The sequence below is a fragment of the Tiliqua scincoides genome, chromosome 1 (assembly GCF_035046505.1).
Source record: "Tiliqua scincoides isolate rTilSci1 chromosome 1, rTilSci1.hap2, whole genome shotgun sequence".
Classification (NCBI taxonomy): Eukaryota; Metazoa; Chordata; class Lepidosauria; order Squamata; family Scincidae; genus Tiliqua; species Tiliqua scincoides.
The window spans coordinates 304,124,207-304,136,781 of NC_089821.1; the positions used below are offsets into that span (position 1 = coordinate 304,124,207).

Sequence of the window (12,575 nt, forward strand, 5' to 3'; positions counted from 1 at the left end):
GCTTGTTAAAAGTACGGGTCTGTAACATTTCCCCAAATGCTATCACATACTATGGTAGTATCAAGTCTAATATATTAAAAAATCAAATATTGAAATGAATGGGAACCCACCTGAAATTGGCTCATGACCCACCTAGTGGGTCCCGACCCACATTTTGAGAAACACTGCTCTAAACCCACGTTTTTAAGACAATGCCTACTGCGCCACTTGCGTTCTATGAAATCATGCTGGGTTTTACTTCGGAACTACCATTTTACGCATGCAGATCTATATGAATTTAATTGATTTAATTGACAGAAACCCATACAGTTAATCAGCTAAGATTGCTTTGAGGGAGCAGCAGCCCATTGCCTAACCAACTGACTTCGCCTCCCGTGACTGTGTTGTGACAGTTGATTTGCTAATCGCCTGGCTACATTTAGTGTCTCTTTTTTACGTTTAAAAGCAGAATATGACACTGATATAAAAGAGGTGGTTGGCACTGGAGATAATAAAACAAAAAGAGGTTGTCAGATACAGTGAGGTACGTATACCCACAGAGGGGCGTCTCTGTGTGAACTAACCGCCATGTTGGGTCTCTACACACTTAACGATGCTGTTGATCATTACCACGCAAGCTGCTTATGCCTTGTGGCTAATTATATATGCTACTTTCTTTGTGATTTTGCTCTTTGGTTCCAACTTCTGTAGCTACCAGAGTTGCTTGTAAGACTCTTTGGTCGCTCAGGGCTGGGCTGTGGCTTTACATCGTCTCCTGCCAATTACAATGTCCTTTACGGGAAATTTTTTTGCTTTTGTCAAATCATTTGATGTTGTCAGATGTGTTGCAATAACAGTTGTCCTTCCTTTTGTCTGATATCTATCATTCTCTGAAATCCTATAAAAATGCAGTTTCAGAGTGCTCATCTACGCTACAGTCACAAAATTGGATTCTGTCTTGAGCTTCCTAGCCGAACAGAGCTTTGAACTGAGATGACCCTCAACTCCCATCCCCAGCCACCCAATATCCAAGTGTTCCAAAGCTATCCAAATGCTTCGCATTTATGCAGCACTTGAGCCTATTAAGATTATATTTCTCATGCCCTCTCTTGCTATAATCCATACAACAACACTATGTGATGGATCGGTGTTGTTATCTACCTGTATTGGGGGATAGGGGCTGAGGCTGAGAGAGCGGCTTGTCTAAGGCCACCAGCTGAGCAAACTGGGGGCTCTCTCACACATATTTTATCCTTGCAACAACCTTGTGCAGTAAGCTAGGCTGAGAGAGCCTGTTGGTGATCCTCATGGCTACTTGCAGATCTTTCCAGTCCAAGCAAACATAAGAACAGCCCTGGCTGGATCAGGCCATAGGCCCATCTTGTCCAGCTTCCTGTATCTCACAGTAGCCCACCAAATGCCTCAGGGAGCACACCAGATAACAAGAGACCTCATCCTGGTGCCCTCCCTTGCATCTGGCATTCTGAGGTAACCCACTTCTAAAATCAGGAGGTTACACGTGGCTTGTAACCCATGATGGACTTTTCTTCCAAAAATTTGTCCAATCCCCTTTTAAAGGCATCCAGACCAGATGTCATCACCACATCCTGTGGCAAGGAGTTCCACAGACTAACTACACACTGAGAAAAGAAATATTTTTTTGTCTCTCTTAACTCTCCCAACACTCAATTTTTGTGGATGTCCCCAGATTCTGGTGTTGTGTGAGAAGTCTGTTAGTCTTAACAACAGCACTGTGACTCTTTTTTTAAAAAAATGGAAACTCAGAAAGACACCTGGAATAGCCCTAAGTGGGCCAGGCCCCTTTGGTTTAAGCCCTGATCTGATTAATAATCTAATTATCAATTATGGATTTAGCGTGAATGCCAATCATTTAAGATAGCCGCTGTTCCAGGAAGTCTTTACCCCTCTGTTGCTCAATTAAACTTCATTTGGATTTCACCTGTGATGATATAAAGTGTCTGAGTGAGCAGATGAGCTTTCTGCAATTGCATGATTTGCCTTTTCCTTTGCAGTCTAATGTCAGCAGCAGTAACATAAGCGAATCAATGAATGACTTGGAAACTATCTCTCAATGCCATGTTACATGACGACTGTGTGTTTATTTAACAGAACTTTCCTTGTGTTCCTACAGTACTGATATAAAACACTGTGGAGCACCTATCGCAAGCAATCCCAACAACTGGTTCATCTTTTTTTTTTTTAAAGTAGTAGCTGGGGGGATTAAGAGCCAGGACCCCATTCAGGTTTCTATCCTCCCGCCCACCTGCAGCACTAGATGTAGATTCCTAGGACTACTTGATTTTTAAAAAATTCTTATTTCACCTTAAAATAATCATCTTCATAGCCATGGTGCAATTAAGCCATTTTTGCCCAATGTTGCATACACGCAACAGGGAATCAAATGTATACACCTGTGCACTGGGCAGAAATGGGTTAATGTAACATTTTTGTCAATGTAGTGCTGTTTGAACATGCAATCAGTTCTCATCAGAATTCACTGGGTGGCAGTGAAGTAGCTACAGGAGGGAATGTGCGTTAAGTACTGCAGGCAATTTTGCCAATACTAGTCAGAGCGCGATACCATAGTCTTTCGAGACTGAAGGTTGCCAATACAATACAATACTATACTATACTATACTGCAGGCACCACAATGTGTCATGTAAGTGGCCCCTCTCACTGCTGGGTGGATATAGCCAAGAGATTATGGACCCAATCCTATCCAACTTTCCAATGCTTATGCAGCCATGCCAATGGGACATGAACTGCATCCTGCATTGGGGAGGTAGTCACAGAGGCCGCCACAAGGTAAGGTTTGTTCCCTTATCTTGGGACTGCATTGTGGCTGCATCAGTACTGGGAAGTTAGATAGGACTGGGCCCTATAAGTTCTAATAGGATGTTCTGTGAGAGAAATCAGTCAAGGCAAAGTCTACTCACATTTCATTATCAGTTTGAACTTGAAAGGTTCCAGGGCTATCATAATTCTTAACTGTGGCTCCAGAAAATTGTCCTGAAGCTTATGATGATGTAATAGTGCTTAAGCTAAGCTAAGATCACAGAATAGAATTGATGCAGGATAGAACTGATGGTCAATGCAGGATAGAATCCATCCGAAAACTCCCCCAAGAAAATGTTTCTAATGTTAAGCCCATATATTATTGATTTCATTGCAACCTGTAATTTGGCCCTGAGTCGAACTAGAACTCATTTGGACAAGGGAGACTTAAAAATCAGATGTGATCCTCTGTTGTGTGAACTGTTCTAGTCGGGACCCAAGACCTTGAATTCAATGCGAACTGTGTGTGAAACACAGTTCTATTCCATTCAAAAATGTCACTAAGTAGATTTGCTTTTAATTCCTCTTGCAGGTGGTGCAACAAGACAGAAAAAATAACAAAAAGCCAAACCACTTTTCTGCAGAATCCACTATTGAAGATACACCTGGCGTTGGGGCAGAGTCTACATTTTGTCTGTGGAGATTTTAATTATTTTATAGGAATAAACAGATGCAAGTGACTTCCAAAAGTTAATGCCTTCAGTGTGTGCCTTATACAATGTTTTAATTCTATACAAATTCCCTACTGGTTTCATGCCATAGAAACAGACCTTTGGTCAACTGCGCATTGGATCAAATTTTTCCAGGTCATCACAGACTAACCAGGAGCCAAGGGAAATGCTACTTCTAGAACTGAAGGGTCATCACAGACTAACCAAGAGTCAAGGGCAATGCTGCTTCTAGAACTGAAGGGCAGCAATCATTTGAACACTCACTTTCAGTACTATCCACTTCTCAACATGCCATATAAGTGGGCACTGATGATTGAGAGTACAGGGGGACCAGCTTTCAAGAATTCAGTGTTTCAATAGCGTGGCTGTGCTATAGGAAAGGCAAATACTCAGTGGGAGGACCAATGGAGTCATAAACTGGAGACAGGCTGTTGTTCAGTTGTGGACCACTGGCTCAACACAGAGAAGGTCCCAGGTTTATTCCCTGGGAGTAGCATCATAAGAGAGGCCTGGTCATGTCTCCGGCCTAAAACCCTGGACAGATGCTGCTTCGGTGCAGACAATGTTGACTAATGTTATGCTTCACTGTGGGGCAGCTGCATGTCTCATCTCTGTTTATAGGTCCTGCTCCTGCAAGGCCTCGCACTCCACTCCTGAGCATACTTATAGATTTGACAGTGCCACAAGTTTTACCTGGTGTGAGCAAGGAACTCTTACTGCAGACCACAGTGGAAGCTGCAAACTTTCTAGGAACTCTTGCTCACCCACTCACAAATACACCCAACCGGATATGGATGCCTCACTTGGAGATTTTAGAGGCTCATTGTCACGGGTAGACTTTTATTCTGCATGTATTTGCTTAAATCATTTTTACAGGTTAGTAGCCAGCACTGCGTCTTGTGGCAATATGGTGCCTTAAGTTAGTCAGATATTGTGTGAACAAATACTTTCTGTTTCTCCAAAGCCGAAGGCCCCTAAATTTATGGGAGAACCCTGAGTTTGGGACCAAACACTGATTACATGTTTTAGGTGTACACTTGGTGGGGGAAAAGCTTTCACCTTCACCTAAAACTGTGACTTGTGAATGATACACAGAAATCTGGAAGCAGCTGTATCCTGCAAATATCCTCTTTGGAGATCCAGCATTGGCTAAAGCTCCTTACTGAGTGTATATGCAGGGAGACCAAAATTTGTTGCCACATAACCTGTGGAATGACTCTGTTATTTGGAGGGAGAAAGAATGTCTTCCTAGTCACATTCTCCACAGCATTAAGAATTACTCCAAACATTTAAGCATCGACCTATCTGCTCTTGCATCACCCATTATCATCTCTTCCTGCCTTTAATAAAACTAACGATTCAACTTTTCCGTTCACCAACCCTGAATTCAGTCCATCTTTGCAAGAACAGCTGCTGCCAAAGTACGTCTGCTATTATTTTTTTCCACAATCTTTTTTTCCATGACAAACTTCTGAATATCAAGGGTTTTTCCCCTGCTTTCTGCAACCCAGGAAGACTATACAGGTTATAGTATTAATGGAATCATGCTGTTTTTAATTATGGAAACCTGCTATATTCTATCCTAACAACCATCCCCCCCCCCAATGCATTCTGTTTACTGTTGGGGAGTCACATGGATTTGTATATAGCGACCTTCTTCTGTATATTTATAATTATCTTGAAATATGATGTTGAAAGTGTAGAAATGGTTTTATATGCTTCCAAATGCTGCACTTGGTAACAATATTAATTGCTGAGAGAGGCTAAGCATTCTGCCAAGATGGAAGGAATATCAAATGTTTTTATTTTTTATGTGCGTTTGTTTAAAACTGGCTTCGAGCACAGTACACAGTTGAAACAAGACATCAGTTCTGGGAACTTTTGGTGATTACAGGATGACTATTTGAAAAAATCCTGAAGGTATCTGTTGGGCACATGAGAGCTGGTTCTTCACTTAGCTTGGGGGGATGTTTCTGTGAACAAAATTCTGCCATCCATTGGTCACTACTACTACCATTGGTCCATGGTAAAATTAGCTGTTGTCTTCCTGTAAAAGGGTATGACTCATCAAAATGAGGGTACCTTGATATTAACCTTGGGCAAACAAGGCACAAGTTTCAGGACATAGCAGAGCACCAGTTGCACCTTGGAGACCAAACCAGTGCAGAGATACAAGATATGGGACTTGAGTCACTCCTGGCTGAGTGGCAGAATTCACTACCCTGATGGACGTGGTGAGGTTCTGATCTTAATAAAAATGTTTGTGACCCTGAGTTATAAGAAGGACGTCAACTGTGGCTGGTTCGGAATGAACTGATAATAATTCTGTAACTCAAATGTTTCCAACTTTGTGCATATGTACACTACCAGAGTGCAATAAATTTGCTTATATTTAATACATTTCCAAGCGTGCCTTTTTTTGCAATAATGCAACATAAGAATTGCACTATTTCAGTGCAGTTGTTCATGTTGGACTTGTTACGTTGGACCTGATCGGTAATTTTTGGACTGGGTTCTGGGAAGATCTGAGCTAGATTCTCAGTCTAGAATAGATGATAACCTAGAAATTTAAGTCAGGCTGAAATGGAAGTGAAATGCAGGGAAGGGTCTTTTAGAAGCTGGTGGCTACTTTTTTTAAAATGATGTTTCTACAGGAGGACATAACATGACCCTAATATGGGCTTCTGGGCAAAAAAAAAAAGTAGTGGTTCCCTAAGTGACATTGATGGGTGCCATTTTATTTACTTAGAAGCTTCCAGAGCAGTGCTACATCATCATGTTGCATCATTATAGGAAGCTTCTGGTTTAGAAATTGCTCCTGAGAAGAGCAGTCACAGATTTCTGCATTCCAATTTCAGCTCTCAAAATTGACCCTTTCCCCCCACTTGTCCTCTGCTGAACAGAAGGCAAAAATTATCCGGTGAAATTTAACTTGAGTCTCGAACAATGGTTCCCAAACGGTGGGTTGGGACCCACTGGTGTGTCACAACCTGATTTTTGGTGGGTCACCAAAGGGTGATGGAAAGATCGGATAACTAATTCCTCAAGCCCTGAGGCCATTGAAAAATCAGATATTGAAGCTGCTAATTATCCTGCAAGGTGCTGAACTCCTGCAGTTAACAAGATGTGTAAATATAGAAAGATAACATTTAAGGGTCTTTTTCTGGTTATTACTTACAAATAAATAAAATACTATTTATTTCTTGAACTCCTGTTTTTTAAAGCCTGGTAAAGCTAGGTGGGTCCTGACAGAGTATCATTTTTAAAAGTGGGTGCTAGTGATAAAAGTTTGGGAACCACTGATCTAGAATCTTCTGCAGTATGAACAGCTGTCTCAACCAGTCCAAAGTGGAGGGGATCCCTATAGGAAGACTTCTTTGGCAACAAGAACACCAAGAACCACTATCAGTGGTAGTACTGCAGCTGTTGTATGACATACCTGTAACCAAGCTGTCCAGATTTTGTACTGGAGTTCCAGGAATGGAAAGGCCTGCATGGATGTTCATCACAACTTGTTTAGCTTTCCTTTGGCATGCAGGTGTCTTGCCATCATCCTGTATACAAACAGATGCTCCGAAAGGAGCTGCGCAGAGACCAGGCAAGACGGTGTGTCCCTTATGTCACTTAAAGCAACATGAGCTGTGGGGTTTTGGGTGTTGTTGTTGTTTTTTTTTTTTGCTTGCTGCCCTCTTCCTCTCCCCCTCCCGACTTAAACAGTTTCCTGCCTTTCAAAGTCTACTTTCAATTGCACAAGAAGTGAGATCATGTTGTCGTACTGCTAAATAGCAAGAATCCTACTGTGGGCTCCTTGCCTCTGAAGTTGAGGTAGGCTAGTTTCCTGACCAAGAAGTGAACAATCAAATGAATCATGTTCTCACATGTAGCTGGAAAACAGGCCCATAAAGGTCCTGAGCGCACAGACCAAATTATTGTGATTATCCCCCTGTGAGGATAAGACAGCACTTAAGCCAGGCAAGACCTGGTTTCTGGTCAGTTGATCAAGGTTTAATGTTTCCTTTTCCCATTGCGCTTGTGGCAACATTATGACAACCCTGGCTAGTGATATTGCTCAGCGTCCCATCTGATGGGTCATTGCTGCCTTTTCTTCTTGGTTTATAGTGTTTCACGTTCCAAACCTCGAAGCAGCCTTTCACAGGATGGTGTTCCTTGTGAGTACTGGAGGGCTGAGCCAGGGCCCCTGATAGGAATCTTATCAGGGGGTACAAAGGTTTTAGGGGCTCGTTTTGGGAGTACAAAGATTCTTCTGGGCCCTTCACCATTGGATCATGATTCCATACGTTCATTGGAGCATCATTTCTACAAATAACACTATATAAAACTATGTGGGCTTACCCCAAATGGGAATGCTAGTCTTCACACAATATATGCAAACAATTTCTGAGATCCCAGGAAATCCCCTTTTTGACCCAGGTACAATGTAACCCCTGCACATCAACAAAAGCCTCCCTGGCCACCCAAAGACTTTACAGGATTAAGTCTGAGTAGGATTTTGGGAACCACTGGGATAGGGTATCGCATAGTCACCAATACCATCCCCCTCCTGGTCTCAAAACACAACCCTCCCCATCCCATTATCTGTCTTGTTCTGCCAACTCACCCACCCACCCCATCCCCATGTCAACCTACCAGTGCTGGTGTTTTTCCAGGGAAGCTGGTGTTTGGTCACAGTCACTCACCACTTGGACACAGAATATCAGGTTGCATTGTGCAACCATCTTAAAACACATGGTGCCACCAAAATGCAAGTTCTAAAGGCACAGCTGACCAATAGGATTGGGCCATAAACCAATTACACATATCTGAAAACGTCTCAGCTTCTTCCCCTGCTTATCCTTCATTTCCCTCCCCTTGTGTCGGTGCACAGATTTTGAACTTGTTCAAGCAGGCACCTTGCACACAGAAGCACCACGAACAAATACAGCAATAACATAAAAGAAGACCACCTAGTGGCTTGGGATTAGGATGAACAGTGACATACAGACGTGTAGGAACACAATTTGCCCAGAAGATGGCTCCATTCTCTATTGTGGAGGGAGGTTCTTGAACACTCCTAAGCAGCAAGTCAAGAATATAAGAACAGCCCCACGGGATCAGGCCATAGGCCCATCTAGTCCAGCTTCCTGTATCTCACAGCGGCCCACCTGATGCCCAGGGAGCACACCTGATAACAAGAGACCTGCTTCCTGGTGCCCTCCCTTGCATCTGACGTAGCCCATTTCTAAAATCAGGAGGTTGCACTTACACAACATGGCTTGTAACATGTAATGGATTTTTCCTCCAGAAACTTGTCCAATCCCCTTTTAAAGGCATCCAGGCCAGATGCCATCACCACATCCTGCGGCAAGGAATTCCACAGACCAACCATACGCTGAGTAAAGAAATATTTTCTTTTGTCTGTCCTAACTCTCCCAACACTCAATTTTAGTGGATGTCCCCTGGTTCTGGTATTATGTGGGAATGTAAAGAGCATCTCCCTATCCACTCTGTTCATCCCCTGCATAATTTTGTATGTCTCAATCATGTCCCCCCTCAGGTGTCTCTTTTCTAGGCTGAAGAGGCCCAAACGCCACACCCTTTCCTCATAAGGAAGGTGCCCCAGCCCAGCAATCATCTTAGTCGCTCTCTTTTGCACCTTTTCCATTTCCACTATGTCTTTTTTGAGATGCAGTGACCAGAACCGGATGCAATACTCCAGGTGTGGCCTTACCATAGATTTGCATAATGGCATTATAATATTAGCCGTTTTGTTCTCAATACCTTTTCTAATGATCCCAAGCATAGAATTGGCCTTCTTTACTGCCGCCGCACATTGGGTCGACACTTTCACCGACCTGTCCACCACCACCCCAAGATCCCTCTCCTAATCTGTTACAAGCTATTAGATCTGTCACAAGCTGAAGCAAGCTATTAATTCCAGTTGATTTAGGATTTCTGCACACAACACTCAATGTTGTTGTTGTTTTTTCCTTTGAGGGAGGTCCCTGACTGTAGTGAATGGATCATGTGTTGTTTGTGTTCTGCTCATGGACATAAATACTAGTTGGCCTTCACTTATAGCTCACTTGTGAATGCAATAGAGGCAGTGTGGTGTAGTAATTAGAGTTTTGGATGTGAACTAGAGAAACCCAAGTGTCCATGCATTCATGAAGCCACTGCAAGCCCATCCATGAGGCCACCTGATGGTGGTTGCAACATCAAAAAATTGTGTGGCAGCAGATTTCACCCTGCTGCCACCTACCTTCAACTGGTTGCCAATGAGCTTGCTCCATTGAGAATCAGATCATTTACCCTCCTTAAAGTGCTCCTCCTTGCATATGGTCGTGAAATCCAGGAGTGCGAGACTTCAAGTTTTATTTACAGGGGCAGTGCACTTTTTCACACTGAGATGAAATGTCATCAAAAGTCCTGCAGTTCTGGGTTTTGCAGCCATGCGCAAGGAGAACGGTAAAGGTTTTTGCTCCCTTTTTGTAGCACAGAGGCAGCAGACCAGAGACAGCATCAGGCAGCGTTCCAGGTCATGTCACCCTGCTTGAAGCTCACTGGGTGATCATCAGCCAATCACTCTGTCTCCCAGCATAACCTACCTATAAACGTTGTAGTGAGAATAAAATGGAGTGGGGAGAACCACTTTGGTCTTTGGTTTATTGGTCTGAGCTCTTCAGAGGAAGGGTGGGTTATGGGGATATAAACTTTAGAAATTGTGAAAAAGTCACTTTTCTCTGGTCTCCAGTAAATCCCAGTTTATCACTTGATGAATTAAAAAAATGTCTTTGACAGCAACAAAATCACCAGTATGGGCGACGTGGACTGCTAGCAAAACTGTTTGAAAATGGGGCAGACACAAAAATTCTGAGAAAGTTATTTTCAAAGCAAATTTTAGGGTTTGTCCCAAAGAAAAACATCTGCAAATTCTCAAGGGGAGCAAATTAAAGGTTCTAACAAGGAGCAAAATTTTTCAAAGGGATTCTGCAGATCCCAAACAGTTTAATGACACCATCACTAGGACACGATGGAGAATGTTTCAAGACTTTTAAGGGACAAAACAAAACAGGTCAAACTCTCGAAATTTGGAAGACACCTGCTATGTCAATAATAATAATAATAATAATAATAATAATAATAATAATAATAATAATAATAATAATAATAATAGGTATTTATATACCGCCTTTCTTGGTCTTTATTCAAGACTTTATTCAAGGCGGTTTACATAGGCAGGCTGATTAAATCCCGGTAAGGATTTTTACAATTGAAAGAAGGTTCTATCTTTCAAGAACCACAACAGTCCAGGTGTTTCACTCTGATCTGGTTTCACATTCTGGCCTCCATCCTCCCACGCTCAGAGCAGATGGAATAACTCGGCTCAGCTTGTCAGCTGCTTCAAGGTCGCACGGTGCCGGTGGCCTCGAACTGGCGACCTTGTGGATGTTATCTTCAGGCAGACGGAGGCTCTACCCTCTAGACCAGACCTCCTGCCCACTGGAGAAAGTCACACTGTTTCTTCCTTAACATTGTTTAAATGTTATGACATTGTTTAAATGTCATGTTTAAAAGCATGACATTGTTTGCAAGCGGGGATCACTGATGCTCACACAATAGTGAACGTTGTTCCGCGCAACATAAAATCATCTTTTTATTCAGAAGCACAGAGATGTAATTTATCCATGCGTGTCAATTTCATGCCCTAGTCATGCATGTCATAATCAGTCATGGTTGTTGTTGTTTTAAAGTTGTTTTAAAGTTATGGCTGTATTTTTTGCCTGTATTTTTCCTATATGCCTGTTTGGCTATATTTTTCAACAAGTGGGAAACCCTGGCCTCTGAGCAGCCCGCTTGGAGGCAGGCTGTGCAGCATGGCCTTTCCCAGTTTGATGAGACACTTTGCCAACAGTCTGAGGCAAAGAGGCAAAGAAGGAAGGCCCATAGCCAGGGAGACAGGCCAGGGACAGACTGCACTTGCTCCCGGTGTGGAAGGGATTGTCACTCCCGAATCAGCCTTTTCAGCCACACTAGACGCTGTTCCAGAACCACCATCCAGAGCGCGATACCAGAGTCTTTCGAGACTGAAGGTTGCCAATACAAGATATACAAGAATTTTTTGCAAATCCATTTCAGATTAGAACTTAAAATGAGTGTGTGTCATGGGACTAGCTTGGTGGAACAGTGCGTGAACTAGAATTGAATTAGAACCCAGCAGGGGTTGCAATCGACTTGCTTTTATGCAAAACTTCAGTGTTAGCCCAAATCATTCAGAGGATGCCATTTGCCTGCATCCCATGCCACTGACTGGCTTCACAGCAATGGAGCACCTTTATTTATTTATTTATTTATTTATTTATTTAGCATATGGCATATAATACAAGGACTTATGTAAGAATTAAACTGCACCTACCCAATTGCCACTGCTGCCTGTCTCTCATTTGAAGAGGTAGAGAGAAATGAAGCAAAAGAGTGGTGGGCTAGAGCGTCTCCCCCACCTCCTCTCATCCACCTCCTCTTCCAGGCCATCCTTCTCCTCCTTTTCAAGGGAGAGAGAGAGTTGGTCACAGATAGGCTCCTCTCATGTCACTGAGCCAGGCAGTAGCAGCAGGAGGGAGGCAGCTCTTGTGACATAAGGCAGTGATAGGCAGCAAGGGCAAGCAATCTCCTCCCTTCCGCCAGTTCCCTTATAATCCACTGCCAGAGACAGCTGTCTTCTGGCCCACAGGCATGCTTTTTATTTGCAAGCAAAAGTGCAGGTTTAGAAGATGTTGATAGTTAAGGCACAACTTATCTGCGTTCGGTGATACTAGGACAGGGACTATATATTTTGCATGCGGAAAGTTCAAGATACAATTTGTGACTTTTTGTGTCCAGTTCTGGTCGCCACATCTCAAAAAGGACATAGTGGAAATGGAAAAGGTGCAAAAGAGAGCGACTAAGATGATTACTGGGCTGGGGCACCTTCCTTATGAGGAAAGGCTACGGTGTTTGGGCCTCTTCAGCCTAGAAAGGAGACGGCTGAGGGGGGACACGATTGAATCATACAAAATTATGCAGGGGATGGA

The 12,575-nt window shown here is 43.0% G+C and overlaps 1 protein-coding gene across 2 annotated transcripts in view; it reads left to right on the forward strand.

The window, feature by feature from the left end:
- The window catches only part of INF2 (inverted formin 2), a 75,805-nt gene extending 69,902 nt beyond the window's left edge, over nt 1-5,903 (forward strand). Inside the window, exons 22-23 of one of the 2 annotated variants that reach the window (XM_066629475.1) lie at nt 446-523; nt 3,369-5,903. In XM_066629475.1, coding sequence (XP_066485572.1) covers nt 446-522 — 77 coding nt within the window. In that variant the 3' untranslated portion in view covers nt 523; nt 3,369-5,903. The remainder of the gene's footprint in view (nt 1-445; nt 524-3,368) is intronic. The other variant, XM_066629479.1, reaches the window with a different exon arrangement.
- Nucleotides 5,904-12,575: the final 6,672 nt, after the last annotated feature.